This window comes from Erpetoichthys calabaricus, chromosome 17 (genome assembly GCF_900747795.2).
Source record: "Erpetoichthys calabaricus chromosome 17, fErpCal1.3, whole genome shotgun sequence".
In the NCBI taxonomy this organism is placed as follows: domain Eukaryota; kingdom Metazoa; phylum Chordata; class Cladistia; order Polypteriformes; family Polypteridae; genus Erpetoichthys; species Erpetoichthys calabaricus.
Window position 1 is genome coordinate 41851957 of NC_041410.2, and position 17726 is coordinate 41869682.

The window sequence follows — 17726 nt, forward strand, 5'->3', positions numbered from 1 at the left end:
CACCAATACAGTTGTCCTTGTTGTGATTGAATTTCTTTGACTGTACGAGTCTGAGAAAGACTACTGGACACTTCACTATATGGGGAAGGCAAACCCCCAAAACTTTTTGAGCGTGTTGTCTCTGTTTTGGAAGTAATGGAAGTGGTGTTAAGGTCCCAATTGAGAGTGTTTGTGATTGTTGTAGGATTCCACCGTATTGATTACAGTCTAGTGGGAGAGGTTGCAACTGCTGTTTGTGAAAGTCAATGACCATTTCTAATGTCTTGATGGGATGGAGGACCAGGTTATCATTTAATTACTAATTACCATTAGTAATTAGATCAATATTGGTGGTGTCATCAGAAAACTTAATGATTTTTACTGAAGGATCAGTGGACCTGCAGTCATTGGTGTACAGGGAATAAATTGTGGGGGAAAGTACACAGCCTCGAGGGGCACATGTGCTAATATGGAGACAGTCTGAGAGGTGGGAGCCCATACAAATGTATTGTTTCTGGTTTGTCAGAAAACTGTCAATCCATTTACAGATGAAAGGATTCAGTTCAGTCTACAAAGTAACCAAAGCAGATACAACTATGAGGTCTTGTGTCAAATAATATAAAACAATGCATGATTTGTGATATTTGTGCATGGCCAATGTGCAAACTGATTTTTTTTATGAATATAAGATGTGTGATTGACACTCAAAATTTCACAACAGAGCTAAATCAAGTTTTCTATGGGAGATTTGCTGAAAGAGGCCACACAGACAAAGCAGATAGCTAGACATTAATATTTTAAGAAAAAAAAAACAACTTTTCAAAATGATTACACTTTTTAATCATACAGAGCAGGAATATGTTGCAAGTCTATGCAAATCGTGAGGACTGGCCTTCTGCTCACTTTGTTACACAACTTTCCTCTTTGATCTACTTGCTTAGACAGGCTTTGATGTTATCAGCTTTTATTGCTGAATTTGTTTAACTGTTCTTCTGAAGACACACCCTGTAGGCCTGTAAACAGACTCACTCCTTACAGATGTGGGGCATGCTTTATAATTAAAGACATCAAAGAGTAATACTGTCATTTTGGCTGACAAGGACCTCTCATGAGTTGGTATGGGATGAACTAGAAAGGCCACCAGTAACATTCTTAAAATTCAATTTTGTCCATTGCAAGGTGGCGAGATCTCAAAGTGGGTTAAAACAGAAAGGCTCTCCAGACTCTATCCTATCTACCCAAAAGAGTGGAGGGTTTGTTTCTGGCACACGAGTAAGCCCAGAACTTAGAGAGACACATTCCAATAAACTACAATCCCCATTCAGTCTACACACTCCAATGAGCAGTCATCAGGATTAAATAAGCTACTTTGTGTTTATCTAAGCTTCTGCTTAACACAATTGTTAAACAAATTCTATTAAGAGGTGCAAATTATGCAGTGTTGATGGAAAAGGGGGCAAAACATGTCAAAGATAGTGCAGGGAAATTAAGAGATCAAAAAATATAAATCTAAAAAAGGAAACGAACATCTGCTGCAAATGATGTTGCACTAGATGCTTTTTTCTGGAGCGCAGTATAAAATGCTAGGGTACTGTGTCAGTGTGTTATTTATTCAGGACAAAAAGCCCAACATACAGTATTTATGGCTTTAGCTAATTTTCTTAAAAAGTAAAGAAATGTGGTCTATTTGTTTCATTTATGAAATACGGGTACATATGGAGTCTATATATAGTTTTTGTAATAACTTCTTGTGTTCCTTTGTGTGGCTTATATTGGGTGGGCATAATGCTAAAATATAGCCAGTAGTTGGCAGCCACAATAATAGCACAGGGGAACATTTTATGTTCTTTTTTTCCCGGCCTAGTGGTTGAATAAGAAGGTGCACACAGATGAAAAACAAGCAAGAAGTATGGTGCTATTGCATTTCTTCACAGCAGGGACACTATGCCATCTGGTTGGCACAGCACAGGCAATCGTTGTGGGCCCCTTACAACCTCCACACATTCTCTTTCTTCTTACCTGTGCCACAGGGTACTACACTCAAATGAGCATGGTGTCCTTCTGTAATTTCAATTTGTTCTTCTATTAGTTTTCATGTTTATCTCCAACAATAACTTTACCAACTTTCTTGCTTAAAACGTCAATTTGTAGGTGGTGAAAAGTGGCATTGAAGGAATGCATACAATTAGATAGAAATTGCACTACACATATCAAGAGATCAAACATGTGTCACAGAAACAGTCATAACTCCTACACTGCTATTGAGGAGGAAACATTTTAGTCATCCATACAGCAAGAATCGGGGTTAATCAGACCATTCACATACCTGCCTTCTGCAGTAGCTGAAATTTGAAGACATTAGTAAATGTGCAGCTAATCTCAAATCTCCCCACCAACCCACAGCCTTCCAGTAAGATGCAAGGACTGAACTTTTACCATTCCATTGGACTTCTTTCTTTCTGTTGTGGATTTGCACAAGTATGTTGAATTGCTGTCCATCTGTAAGATCTGTTTTTGGTTCAGCATGAGATTATTGACAGGTGACCTCACATTCAGTTCAATTGTTCTATGATGCATTGTGGAATTAAGGGTTGACTCGATGGTCCTCCAAATTTTCAGGGAACCCTTGGGATTTGGTGGGACAATTGGCACTCCAGCCACCATAAAAAAAACTTCACACTGCTACAAAATGACAGACAGGACTCCTTTCTGCTCTCTGTGGGAGTAGCTCTGCTGCAGTCGCCCATAGGAAGGCTGCTCATATTATGAAAGGGATGAGGGAAAGCCCTTGGGAGCTTCATCCCCAGAAGCCAGTGGGGTCAGGCCTGTTGGGGATTGGAACTGGTGTGGTGACGTCAGGAATGGGGAGTCGACAAGGCCCTCCTCACTGTCCTGCTCCACAGCAACACTTGGGTCCCAATTTGAGGCAGCCTATCCAGGTAGGTACATGGAACTTCTTGTTTCTCTGGCATGATGATCATCTTCCTCTGCTGTTGGACGGAGCTTTGTAAACTCCACATTTCAGTGGCAGCACACTCTGAGATGTGCAGACCTGGGACTGGCCAGAGCTCTGTAGGTGGGTATACTTTTTATTGGTTTGGTTGCTCTGATGATTGTCATACTCATGTAGTAGTTTTTGCTGTGGTGGCTCAGCTCCTTCTGATGGTGTCCAATGTCACTCCTTTCCACGAGCTTATTATGAGACTCGGATTAAGGCACTATCTCTGTGCCTTGTCTGTTGTCTCAGTGTATACTCTGACAGCAGTGAGTGATATCTCAGAGAAAGAGACATTTTATTCACAGCTTTGCTCGGTGGTTGATGGGTACCAGCAATAGGGCACTCCTCTGGTCATGGGTGATTTCAATGTAGCCACTGACACTGAGAGGGCTGGCTATGAGGATTGTGTTGGTCCCTATGGGTCTGGTGACTGTGGTGAAAGTGGCTCCATGTTCCTTGACTTTGCAAAAGGTCATGGGCTCCAGATTGCTGGAGCCGGGTTCCAGTGCCCTGAACCACATAGTTGGACTTGGTAATGCAATACTGGTGGTATAGTGAAAGTGATCAATCACATCCTCATGGGCAGACTCTGGAGGTTCTTATAAAACATCAGGGTCTACAGAAGTGCCCAGTTTGTGAACTTTGACCACAGACTTGTTGTTGCTACTCTGAAGATCCCACTTAGGTCCAGTAGGCTACCATCTACCTGGCCAGACTCTAAGATCAGGCATTTTGTAATGAGTTTGCACTCAGTTTGTGTGATGAACTTACAGACTTGGGTGTGATCCTAATGTGATGTGGTAGACCTTTTGTGACAAGACCCTGAAGGTTGCTGAGGATTGTGTTGGTGTTACCATTGTTCCCAGAAGGAGGTGTTTCATTTCGCAGGGCACCCTTGATATCATCGAGAGGAGTCACAGCGCATGGCTTGATGGCAACTCTGGTCTGTACTAGAAGCTGAGAAGAATGCCTGCGATGGCTCCGAAGCAGACAGGAAGGCATTTCTTAGAAGAATCTGTGAGTAGGTGATACACCATCTATGGTCTAGTGACCCATGTCCTTTTTACAAAGGAATCAAAGATGGACATCTGAATCTGTTCTTTAGAGAGCTACAGTCAGGGCAGGTGATGGAACAGACCTTTGGATGCTGCAATTGTGACCCACTGGGCTGGCTGTTTGGACCAGCAGTTTAAAGCTGATCCTCCATCTAGGACGTTGGACATCTCTGGGTCCACAGTCCTTGAGGATGATCCTCCAATTAGCTGTGAACCACCCAATCTCACTGAGGTTGCACAGGTGGTGAACCAACTCAGGGCTGGAAAAGCTGCAGGGATCTGTTGTATCCAAAGTGAACTTGTCCAGGCAGGTGGTAAGGCAGACCTCCTGTAATTGAAGGCAATCTTTGCTTCCATTTGGGAGACTGGCGTCATCCCAACCGATGGGAAAACGGGACTTGTCATCCTTATCTGGAAAGGAAAGGATGATCGCCTGGATTGCAGCAACTACAGGGGAATAACACTGCTCTCAGTGCCGGGTAAGGTCCTTGCTATGGTCATCCTCAATAGGATCCGTGATCACTTGCTCACCTACCAGCGACCGGAGCAGTCTGGATTTACGCCTAAGGAGTCTACCATTGACCGTTTCCTGGCACTGAGGGCTCTCATCAAGCATAAACGCAAATATCAACAGAGTTTCCTTGCAGCGTTTGTTGATTTTTGTAAAGTGCTCAGCACAGTTGATCAAGCTGCCCTGTGGGACATCCTGATGGTTCGCAGAATCCCCTCAAAGTTGCTGGATATCATGGCTAGCCTGTACACTGGTACTGTGAGAGCTGTGCAGAGTGGAGGCAGAACCTCTGCATTTCTTTTCCCAGTTGATTCTGTGGTTCGTCAGCGGTGTGTTCTTGCTCCTACTCTGTTCAATGCTTGTATGGACTGGGTGTTGGGCAAGGTCATGGGGTCCAGCGACTGTGGGGCATCTGTTGGGCACAGCCATCTGAATTGTGTCTGTTTGCGGAGAGAGTGTTGACCTTGTCAACAGGTTTACTTACCTTGGCAGTGACATTCATGTCTCTGCTGACTTCCTATAAAGTCAGTAGACGGACTGGGAGAGTATTGGGGGGGGGGGGCGGCATTGGTCATAAGGTCGCTGGAAAGGGGTGTGTGGCGCTCCTGATATCTTTGCAAAAGGACAAAGGTCCAAGTCTTTAGAGCTCTGGTGCTTCCTGTTGTGCTATATGGTTGTGAGATATGGACGCTATCCAGTGACCCAAGACGAAGACTGGGCTCCTTCGCTACTGTGTCTCTTCGGAGTATCCTTGGGTACCGCTGGTTTGATTTTGTGTCAAATGAGCGGTTGCTCATGGAATCCCAAATGAGGCACATTATGTGCATTGTGAGGGAGCGTCAGTTATGGCTTTATGGCCATGTGGTGCAATTCCCCAAGGGTGATCCATTTCACAGGATCCTCATTGCTGAGGACCCGAGTCGCTGGACCAGGCCAAGGGGTCACCCACATAACACCTGGCTGTGGCAGATAGATGGTGGGTGTGGCAACATGCTATAACAGTGTATGCTGCCCAACCTGACCTGACCTCAAAGGAAGCAAACTGGCCAAGTCCTAGAAAACCCTAAAATATGATGCTGTAACATTCATCCTTTATAGGACATTCTCTTACTCGTTATTACTTGTACTAAACCTGACCCGTGCCACTGCACCAATGTACTTTTACTTTGATTAGTCCATACGCACCTTGTTCCAGGTGCCTTGTCTGACAGCCAAATGAACTCTTATATTTACATTCTTAAGAAAAAAATCAAAGCGAGAGACTTCTAAACATGTTTGCAACAAGAAGGGCTTTGTAATTCTGTGATGTTAACCTGAGTGACTTTTGGCCGGTGTACTTTTCATGCCAAATGTCAACAACCACACTGCTTTTAGTGGACAGCCAGCTCTTGATATGATATCTTGAAATTTTTTCTCTTTGTAAATAATATGTCCTTCTGTAAAATGGCAAATTCCTAAAGCAAACGCTGACTAATTTTTCTTCTGAGGAAATCCAGAACTTCTACTGATCTGAGAATGATGCATTACAACTTACTTTTATGACTAAAAGCAACTCATAGATTTGGTCTTTATGTAAAGCCTATCTGATGACCTGCAAATTGTTTGAGCCAAATTCAGCAAACCTGATGGAAAAGTGAATCAGTTAAGGGGGCAAGAAATTTAGGGGTGTATAAACATTTTCCACTGTAAGAAATGTCAGTTATACAATAAAACAAAAATGGGATGATTAAGCTTGCAGTGTTTATTTTTAAGATTAGGTCATCCAGCAAAAAAAACGAAACAGAAATAATTGTTTATTACCTTAACAATTGGCTTTTTCAAAACAATCTCTGTCTTCTTAGTGACACTCTGACCAGAGGTGAGAAGATGGTCTACGATCAAAGGAATAGTTGGGAACAAATCACCATCAAGACGGAACATATTCTGCAAAGAGAATTACAGAAAATAATTTTAAAGGCAGCAAATTTAATTTCTAAACACTTAATTTAATCCAAAATATCCAAGCACATGACTTCAATGGTCAGAGGTGCTAATGTATATAATTTCTTTATCTATGTTCTGCTTTTACATAATAGGAATCACTTTGCCTAATAAGTTAAAATTATATTTTCAACTGCAGGTTATTAAATACTTTTATGTTATCACTGGAGAGATAACTGATCTTATTTTCTGGCTACTTCCACAAAAAACAGCTGCCAACCAGCTAGGCTTAGACACAGCCAGAGGCCACTCAGCTCAAAGGATCTCTTTCTTAACAGGACATTGGCACGCGGTGACACTCAGGGCTTTGTTTATAGCACGATTTAGACATTGCTTGTGGTCTAGAGGTTAATGGTGTGAACTATAAACCAGGATCCATTACTTACATTGTGATACAAGCAAATCACTTACTAAAACCTGCCTTTGGGTCAGTATTTAAATTTATATTTATATTAGTTGTAGTTAAGGCTTGCATTCTACAAGCCATTTCACTTATATTTCATAGAACAGATAACACAAACAGTACATTAAAGCAAAGAATACTAATGATGTACTTATAATCTGGAGTGATCATTTTATTGTGCAGGGGTAATTAAGACACATAAACTAATAAAGAACTATGCAGGATAGACAAAGTCAGCAATGGTGTGAATCTCTTCCATTTTTTTAGAACAATATAGGACAATTTTTTTATGATAAGAAAGGGATCATTTGGATTAGATTAGATAAACTTTATTAATCTCAAGGGGAAAATGAGATTTTGTTAAATTAATCAAGTGTTGATTCTTGATATGACTTTAATAGTGTTGATAATATTTATTCTGTATATATTTATATTATACCTACAAATACAAGATCACAATAAAGAAATTACACATGAAACGACTTGAACCATGATGCCACTGCCTTGCAGTGAGACTGGCTATCATCCACACAATTCTGCAACAGCCTTAGACTGGCATTACGATTACACATCCCCGCTATAAAATACTAAACATCATTATGGTTTTTGTCTTTTTTTTTTTACATTTTCATTTTACATTAAATTTTATGGCGGTACGGTAGCACAGTTGTAGCGCTGCTGCCTCGCAATAAGGAGACCCGGGTTCACTTCCTGGGTCCTCCCTGCGTGGAGTTTGCATGTTCTCCCCGTGTCTGCGTGGGTTTCCTCCGGGCGCTCCGGTTTCCTCCCACAGTCCAAAGACATGCAGGTTAGGTCAATTGGCGATTCTAAATTAGCCCTAGTGTGTGCTTGGTGTGTGGGTGTGTTTGTGTGTGTCCTGCGGTGGGTTGGCACCCTGCCTGGGATTGATTCCTGCCTTGTGCCCTGTGTTGGCTGGGATTGGCTCCAGCAGACCCCCGTGACCCTGTGTTCAGATTCAGCGGGTTGGAAAATGGATGGATGGATGGATGGATGGTGTAAAAGTGCAACGTTTGATGAGAAAAGCACAGCAAAAGTAGGGCAGCCTGTTGACCTAAAATAATCTTGCAAGCAACAATTAGGAATAAAAGAGAGCAATTCTTAAAACTGGTAGCTCCGAGGGACACCAGTTGAAGAAACGATGAGCTGCAGTTCAGTGGGGACACTTAAGCGGAGAGAAGGAGAGCATGTGTGAAGTGAGCTGGCCAGAGGTGTCAAATGCCTCTGATCCTTTTGATGTGTTTTCTGGGCAGTTAGCGTTTCTTTTTTTTTTTTTTTAAACTAGCAACCTACTAAGGCCACCCAGCTCAGCCCTCTTCACTTATCAAGTCAAAGACATATTTCTCATCACACCCTTCAAGTGAATGTGGACAGGCTTCTTTTACTGCCCGGGATTGGTTCCTGCCTTGCACCCTGTGTTGGCTGGGATTGGCTCCAGCAGACCCCTGTGACCCTGTAGTTCGGATTCAGCAGGTTGGAAAATGGATGGATGGATGGATTAAATTTTATTTTTGGTGAGGTGGAGTTTCCTGAGCCTCAGACCCCTGACATCAATCCATGGGTAAAGCCATTTTTTGTTACGTTTTACACAAATACTTCGGGCACAAATATTTTGTCAGTCAGTCAGTCAGTTAGGGACTTGCAGCTGTATTTTTCTGCATATATTTTTGTACACAAAACATAAATAGGATCAAGGCAATAAAAAGATAGAGGCAGGGCCCAAACCACTTACAATCATCTTTGCTATTGCTTAGCTACCATAGACCACCACTAAAATCTCCCTTTTGTACTATTAAGTGGGAAATATCATTGTGGCTACTGGATTTTACTGGTGCCTCATTATTCATTAGATTGATCCATTAGAGAAAAACATTTTTCATTAGGCTGTCTTTCAGTCAGTCTTGTCAACAAAACAGATAGATAGATAGATAGATAGATAGATAGATAGATAGATAGATAGATAGATAGATAGATAGATAGATAGATAGATAGATAGATAGATAGATAGATAGATAGATAGATAGATAGATAGATAGATAGATAGATAGATAGATAGATAGATTGCCATAGGCATGAAAGAGCTCCAGTAGCATTTCCTATTTGGCATGTTCATATTGTTCTTTAAAATGGACATTAGGCTGAACATGGAAACATCTTCTCAACAGGAAAATTTCAAAGGATTAATATGGCAAGAAATTCAGTCAATGCTTAAACACACCAAAAGAAAACTTAAACATCGGGTGATCTACAGGGGTTTGTGCAGAAGCACAAGTGACCATTACAAGAGAGCTAGCTGGAGGAATGATCTCAGTCAGTCAGTCATTGTTCAACCCGCTATATCCTAACACAGGGTCACGGGGGTCTGCTGGAGCCAATCCCAGCCAACACAGGGCACAAGGCAGGAACAAACCTTGGGCAGGGTGCCAGCCCACCGCAGGACACACACACACACTCATACACCAAGCACACACTGTTTGAGGAAACCGGAGCACCTGGAGCAAACTCCATGCAGGGAGGACCTGGGAAGCAAACCCAGGTCTCCTTACTGCGAGGCAGCAGTGCAACCACTGCACCACCGTGCTGCCTGGAGGAATGATCTGTTTTTCACAAATGAAGAAAGTCGCCAGATCCACTCCTTAACTGCATCTCTGGTGGTCTTCTATCTCATACAGAAAATGTAATCATAGCTAGCCACTCTTCTAAGTGTTTTAGTTAAAGTATACTTGTGATCATCATTCTTTTCTGTGTTATGTCTCTATTATAAAAGAAAATCTTGAGACAAGACTTTTGCCAACAGATTTTTTCAAGTCCTGCCCCCCCCCTCTCAACAATACTCCACCACACCCACAGTCCTCTCACCTCTCATTCGTGTGAATGCTTTTGTCAGACACAGTTCCTGCGCTCTCAGCTCTTATAAATTTTTACGTTTTCCACACTTTAAGTTCCCAATAAAAGAAGACGTATTATGTCCAAATCTTATTGAAGAATTTCATCCGAAGGGTTATCAATAGAAGAAATTAGAACACGGGCAATCTTAGCACCGAGAAACGATGAAGGCAAATGAATTAACGCGAAAATAGTCAATCTGTTACACGGCAATGACATGTAAAATCTTAAAAGGCGAAAAGAAAGGTAATGTAGTTCATCTTCCACGGATAACATTAGACACTAAAGGAGATCTAGGTATGCCATTCTTATTAAAACATTTACAGTTTCTCGTTACAATAGCTTTTTCTATGAGAATTAACAAATCACAGGGATAAACATTTGAAAAAGTCGGTTTATTTATTAGAGAGAACGAAACGATATTCACTCACAGGCGGTTATACGTCGCATTGTCACGATGTAAGTCCAAACACGTAATCAAAAATCAATGTGATATTGATGAAAAGTTAATTCAAACAATTGTTTTTACTGATGTTTTACAGTAAAAGTGTAAGTTTAAAAAGTATTTGCATGTTAATTTCAAAATCAAGCAGACTGAAAACATATAATGCGATGAATATCTCTAATCTCAAACATGAAGCATAATTTTCTTTCAATTTATTACATTTTAATATTTTTTACTATGGTTAATTTGCTCACTGTAATGTAAAATAGTTAGTTCTATTATGCATATGTAACAATTCCTAAGAAAATAACAATCTGTTTAAACTGTACAACTGAAATAATACATATTTTACCTGGAAACTTGTGTTAAGTGCACCATTATTTATAAATTAAAAGTCATCTCACCCAGTAGCTAACAGCTGCAATCAGTAGGGCACCAGAAGAGATTTGCAACAAATAATAAGCTTGTCCTTTGTAAGGTGACAGAAAAGTGTGACAAAACATAGAGCATAGAGAGAAGAACATCAAAGTCAGAGCTTATGGCCAGTGGGTTCAAAAGCAGTGCTACTTTCGGGTTCTTCTTCAATTTAATCCCATGACATGCTTTCATTCCAGGCACATTATGCACATTAACTGAATGCATATTAAAGTTCTGGGGCACAGTGCCTAGTGTAAAAGTAGTTAGTCTATATCAGCGTTTCTCAACCTTTAAGTATTTGTGACCCGAGTTTTCATAACAGTTTTAATCGCGCCCCCCTAACGTTTTTTTGAAACCCTAATAAAATTAATTCCTGTATTTTTTGCTGCCGATACACCACTACAAGTTTAAAATTTCCCTACGAATAGCGAAATTGCGCCACATATGGCAACATTCATGCCCCCTTTTTTGTTAGGGGGGCGCGCCTCACAGTTTGAGAACCGCTGGTCTATATGAATAAAGTCTGTCTTCTTAGTTAGTTTTTCTGTGCTGGAGGAGCATTCCATGCAGACACCAGTCCGGCTCCCAGTGATCCTGTAATGTAAGAAGCCAGTTCATACAATGTATGCTGGTGAATATTTGATTAAATTACTCAAAGATGGACTGGAGCTAAAATGAGAAGGTTTTATGCAATGCTATTTGTTTTCAATGACGTGCAAACTCCAATCTGTCGACGGTATAGTATGACACTGAGTCTCACCCATACATTCAAGCCCAGTATACTCACATCAGCACTCTGAATGATGAAATGGCGGCACTGGCCTGTCCAGGACACAGACAGCACATACTCCTGCTTGCCTTGACTTTCACGCACCAGAAAGTCACCATCATTTGTCAGTAACTCTTGCACCTCCACTCGGGGAATGGCTCCATGGTACCAGGTTTGTTCACTCAATGGTTTCTGAACCTCCGGAATTAGTGGCAGTGGAGGGGGTACCTAATGAATTTATCAAGAACATCAAAGATCATGAGAAACTGAAATTGAGTTAACTAGGTGAAGTAAGAAGAGAGAGAAAAATAGAAAAAATATACAAAACAAAGCAGCACACCAAACAAATAAAGTAACGAGAAGAGTTTGTGATTGTGATTAGTTAAAATATATTTCGAAATGATGACAACTGATACAGAACTCATCCAGGCCACAACTCTGAACTTGTCACTAAATGCCCTTTGTGGTTCATACAGGCAGGACTTTCTGGTATGTTGGCCATTGTGTAAGGAGTTTTAATTATTTTGCTGCATCCTTACAATATTTCTAATTAAGCAAGGGTACTTTATTAAGTCTGAGGGTAGCTGAAATGTACAAAACTGATGAGGGACTGAAATTGTATTTTATTTTGTAGAATTCTAGTAAGCAATGAGCATCAGCTAAGACCCATATTTCTTACCTGAAATACAAATTAACGGGAAGTCCAAACAAATCAGACTCATAAATGTCAATAAAAATTCTTAGTATAGGGTTTAGAGGATACCCAATAATGATGATGCAATTACAACAAATGCACTTTAATTTATTAAACAATGACTTTCATAGTCATGCTGTGACAGGAGCTGTGTGTTCATTGTCTGATTGCTGATTTATTTTCTTGAGTGTTCATCATTTGCAGTTCTGTTGTGGTGTGTTATCATATTGGATGAATTTTAATAAATATGACGTGGTTGGTCATGATCATTCTGCACATTGTCTTTGCCGGTGCTGACTACTACAGATTGAATTTATAAATTACTTAATGACAACAAAAAGATTGGTCAACAGTTAGCACAGAGATAGACATTGAATACTTTATGTCTTGTCTAAAATCTGTAGGTAAAATGTCAAGAAGGACAATGTTAAATACAAAAGTAACTTGAACACAGAAGCAGGATGCCCCAGTAAAGGGCCAAAATAAAGAAATTATTAAGGATAAGATTGAACAACACATGGAACGAAAAGGAGTTTTACTGAACCGTCAGCATGGGTTTAGATGAGTGGAGGCCATGTTTTACTAACATGCTGGAATTCTATGAGGAAGCAACAAAGGATATGATCAAAGTGGAGCTTATGATATCATTTACCTTGATGTTCAGAAAACATTTGATAAGGTGCCACATGAGAGGTTGGGCGTCAAACTAAAAGAGGTGGGAATTCAGGGTGTTGTGTGCAGATGAGTGCAAAATTGGCTAAAACACAGGAAGCGGAGGGCGATGGTGAGAGGAACGCTATCTGAAATTGATGATGTTAAGAGTGGTGTTCCTCAGGAGTCAGTGTAAGGGCCACTGCTATTTTTAATACATATAAATGATTTGGATAAGAATATAAATAACAAGCTGGTTAACTTTGCAGATGATATCAACCTAGAAGGATTGGTAGATAATCTTGGGCAGATTTGAGGCAGATTAAATTAATGAAGGTAAATATGGAGTAATACACGTAAGGAAGTAAATATGTTAGATTTGAATACACAATAGAAGGCCTGAAAATTGAAAGTTCTGTTTATGAGAAAGATTTAGGTGTTGTAGTGGACTCGACGCTATAAACTTCCATACAGTTTTTCAGAAGCCATTAAGAAGGCTAACAGAATGTTAGGTTATATAGCACAATGTGTGGAGTTCAAGTCCAAGAAGGTTCTGCTTGAGCTTTATAAAACACCGGTGAGGCCTCATCTGGAGTGCTGTGTGCAGTTTTGGTCTCCAGACTACAAATAAAATATATTTTAAAAAAAATTTAAGTAAAACAATTTTATTTACTTTAGTTATAAATGCACTAAAAAGTAAAAAAATATGTGCTGCAACTATCCCTGAGCCTGTGTTGCAGCACAGTGCTGCCAGAAGTGGTTCAACGAGCACCTGGAGCACTTCTGGGTGACCTATATAAGGGACCAGCAGACACTACTCAGTGAGCCAGAGTCGGGACGAGGGAGACAAAGCTTGTGAGGAGGGGAGTAGAGGCGATAGAAGAGAAACAGAAGAGAGAGAAAAGAAAGGACTGGCTTAGGCTGAATAAAGTACTGTGTCATGTAAAGAGAAAAGAAGGCAATAAACGTGTGTGCGCTGGACATTAGGCGTCGTGTCTGCTGTGTACGGGGGGCTGCATTACCACACCATGTATTAGGTAAAATAATGTCTAAAAATAATGTGCCCCTCATTTAACATGTAGATGATTCTCAGGTGAAAACTTTTTAGCCGACTTTGAACATTTGGTGGCACTACAGCCTAGACAGGACATCAGAGCACAAGAACATCGTGTGGATGTGCAGCAGCCATGCCACACAAACTTAGACGAAGCAGAATTCTATCATCCATATTACTAACCGAGAATGGACACAGGTACACGGCGATGGGACCATGAGACGTACTGCGCAGGCGCGTACAGCGCACATCTCATAAACCGCAAGCGAAGTCGTATCCACCGCGCACGAAGGAGTCACGGTCTAAAAACGAAAGAGCTCAACTGACGTGAATGAGAAATGAAGCAACAACGCACCCATAGCTAACGACTACCGACACAGCCACACAAACAAGAGGATTCTGTGCTGCGGCCCAGATTCAAACGGAAGAGGCTATGGAGGCCCCACAGGTCCACAAAGATGGTACGGAGTGAAGGCGCAGGCGTCACCGCCATATTGTGAGTGGCACTACTGCGGAGTGAAGTTAGGAATAATGTGCTACTTGGGATTGTACAAACCGCTGAACGCTTTACACCAAATTCAAACACAATACAGCTCAACGATACAAACACGAGCCCACCTGGATAAGATCAATGAACGCAGGCACCTACAACGTGCGTCTGAAACTGCGGAAGCACAGCAGGCACGGGTTCAAAACGAACGAGCTCGACTGACGGATATACAAACACGAGCCCGCCTGGATAAAATCAATGAATGCAGGCGCCTACAACGAGCGTCTGAAATGCCGCGGGCAAAGCGGGCATGGCACCAAAACGAACGAGCTCAATTAATGTATTTCAGGATACCCAACGCCGGGGGTAGGCACTACTGCGGAGTGAAGGCGCAGGCGTCACCGCCATATTGTGAGTGGCACTACTGCGGAGTGAAGTTAGGAATAATGTGCTACTTGGGATTGTACAAACTGCTGAACGCTTTACACCAAATTCAAACACAATACAGCTCAACGATACAAACACGAGCCCACCTGGATAAAATCAATGAACGCGGGCGCCTACAACGCGCATCTGAAACTGCGGAAGCAAAGCAGGCACAGGTTCAAAATGAACGACCTCGACTGACGGATATACAAACACAAGCCCGCCTGGATAAAATCAATGAACGCAGGTGCCTACAACGCACGTCTGAAATGCTGCGGGCAAAGCGGGCACGGCTCCAAAACGAACGAGCTCGACTAATGTATTTCAGGATACCCAACGCCGGGGGTAGGCGAGCGAAGCGAGCAGGGGGCGGAGCCCCCCTTGTCAATGCCATAAATAGTGGACTAGAATTTCTGAGAAATTAACACCAAAAAGAAAAAAAAATTTTCAAACATAGTTTTTTAATTTGGTCTTGGGGGTGTAGGAAGAGGCAGTTAGGGGAAGCAACAAAGTGTGAAAGAAAGTTAACAAAAATGTAACTTTCACATTTTAGAAATCAATGGTGTAATAGTGGGCGGCACGGTGGCGCAGTGGGTAGCGCTGCTGCCTCGCAGTTGGGAGACCTGGGGACCTGGGTTTGCTTTCTGGGTCCTCCCTGCGTGGAGTTTGCATGTTCTCCCCGTGTCTGCATGGGTTTCCTCCCACAGTCCAAAGACATGCAGGTTAGGTGGATTGGTGATTCTAAATTGGCCCTAGTGTGTGCTTGTTGTGTGGGTGTGTTTGTGTGTGTCCTGCGGTGGGTTGGCACCCTGCCTGGGATTGATTCCTGCCTTGTGCCCTGTGTTAGCTGGGATTGGCTCCAGCAGACCCCCGTGACCCTGTGTTCGGATTCAGCGGGTTGGAAAATGGATGGATGGATGGATGGATGGTGTAAAAGTGCAACGTTTGATGAGAAAAGCACAACAAAAGTAGGGCAGCCTGTTGACCTAAAATAATCTTGCAAGCAACAATTAGGAATAAAAGAGAGCAATTCTTAAAACTGGTAGCTCCGAGGGACACCAGCTGAAGAAATGATGAGCTACAGTTCTGTGGGGACACTTGAGCGGAGAGAAGGAGAGCATGTGTGAAGTGAGCTGGCCAGAGGTGTCAAATGCCTCTGATCCTTTCGATGTGTTTTCTGGGCAGTTAGCGTTTCTTTTTTTTTTTTTTTTAAACTAGCAACCTACTAAGGCCACCCAGCTCAGCCCTCTTCACTTATCAAGTCAAAGACATATTTCTCATCACACCCTTCAAGTGAATGTGGACAGGCTTCTTTTACCGAGTATTTGGGTTTGAAGATCCCAGTGATGTGACTCTTGAGTGTCTCCAGACTCAGGCCTTTGTTGCTGTCTCTGTCACGTTCCTGGAAGAATAGAGCAGTCATGTTAGATCCTGGCCTGTAATGTGCTTCAGAGTACATTTTCAGTCTGTTGTTGTGAAAGTTGACATCAGCTAAGCGTCTGTACTAAAAAAAGCAGCACACAGCAGAGCTTGGCACGCAGCATGACCTTCTTGTTTCTTTCTGTTCTTCTACCTTAACTGGCAGCATTCACTTAATAATTTACATTCAATTACCTTTCACAGAAAAATGTTATTCATTCATTACTCCCAAGTGGCAAACTTCAAAATTTGCAGCACTCATCACTTATTTTGTTGCATACGAACATGACGTGCTCAAAGGTGTTGCTTCAGTGTGTCGCCACTTTGATGAATAAAACAAACTATAGGGGTATAATGTACACAGACTCAAAAAAATATGAAATACAGCCTGGAACATAAGAGCACAGGGCTGAAACTCTGGGCTAAAAAGTGCAACAAGCAACCTCTTTCACTTTCCAAGACTCTTAGCCGCTTCAGGCTTCCTTGGCATCCTGCAGCATACTGCTGCTATTGAGAATTATTTTTTCAGCACATGCCTTATAATCTGCTAAATTTTAAGTAGGTGCAAGAAAAACATTTCACTGAAATGTGGTACATTTCATGTGCGTCTCATGATGCCTCGTGAATGAAGCTCCTCACGTTGTTTCAGGATTAAGTTCCTTATGTTAAACTAAATCTGCCATCATCCTCTATTATTATTATTTTCTCTTTGACTGTCTAACCGTTTAGACTGTATGGAAACATCAATTCATTAGTTATGCCTGCATTATTAGGTGATGTATGTTTATTATATACAGTATGTTACGGCCAAAACTCGAAATCGGCCAAAGCAGGAAATGGTCAATGTTGCTCTAAATTGACCAGCCAATGTCCGATCTTTTTCTTGATTTTGGGGTTTGGCCAGCCAGTTTGCAAAATGGCATGGGGTGATCAGCCAAAGTCGGAAGATACTGTAAAAGCCATGAGTAGCGATTTGTTGCGCACTTAGTAGTGCAATTGCATCGAGTGTAGCCTTCCCAGTTATTGGGAAGACGTGCTGCCTCACAGTTGGGAGACCTGGGGACCTGGGTTCGATTCCCGGGTCCTCCCTGCGTGGAGTTTGCATGTTCTCCCCGTGTCTGCGTGGGTTTCCTCCGGGCGCTCCGGTTTCCTCCCACATTCCAAAGACATGCAGGTTAGGTGGATTGGCGATTCGAAATTGGCCCGTTTGTGTGTGTCCTGCGGTGGGTTGGCACCCTGCCCGGGATTGGTTCCTGCCTTGTGCCCTGTGTTGGCTGGGATTGGCTCCAGCAGACCCCTGTGTTCGGATTCAGCGGGTTGGAAAATGGATGGATGCTTATGGATTCTAGTGTGAGCAGTTTCTTGAGCAGAATGAAAAACTCACTTCTGAATCTGCATCTGCAATTTTTAAGCATCTTCGAACCTTCTTACATCAGCACATCGCATTTTGGCCAGGGGATTTCTCACCACTTGGCAAAATGGCTGGCCAAAGTAGCATATACTCTGGTCATTTCTAGTAATTCGGACTTTG

The 17726-nt window shown here is 42.1% G+C and overlaps 1 protein-coding gene across 1 annotated transcript in view; it reads right to left on the minus strand.

Annotated features, from left to right (window-relative positions):
* The window catches only part of fes (FES proto-oncogene, tyrosine kinase), a 135018-nt gene that overhangs the window by 44491 nt on the left and 72801 nt on the right, over positions 1 to 17726 (minus strand). The window contains exons 10-12 of the mRNA XM_028791400.2: positions 16095 to 16178; positions 11480 to 11689; positions 6344 to 6466 (exon numbers count right to left, since the gene is read on the minus strand). Of these exons, the coding sequence (XP_028647233.1) occupies positions 6344 to 6466; positions 11480 to 11689; positions 16095 to 16178 (417 nt within the window). The remainder of the gene's footprint in view (positions 1 to 6343; positions 6467 to 11479; positions 11690 to 16094; positions 16179 to 17726) is intronic.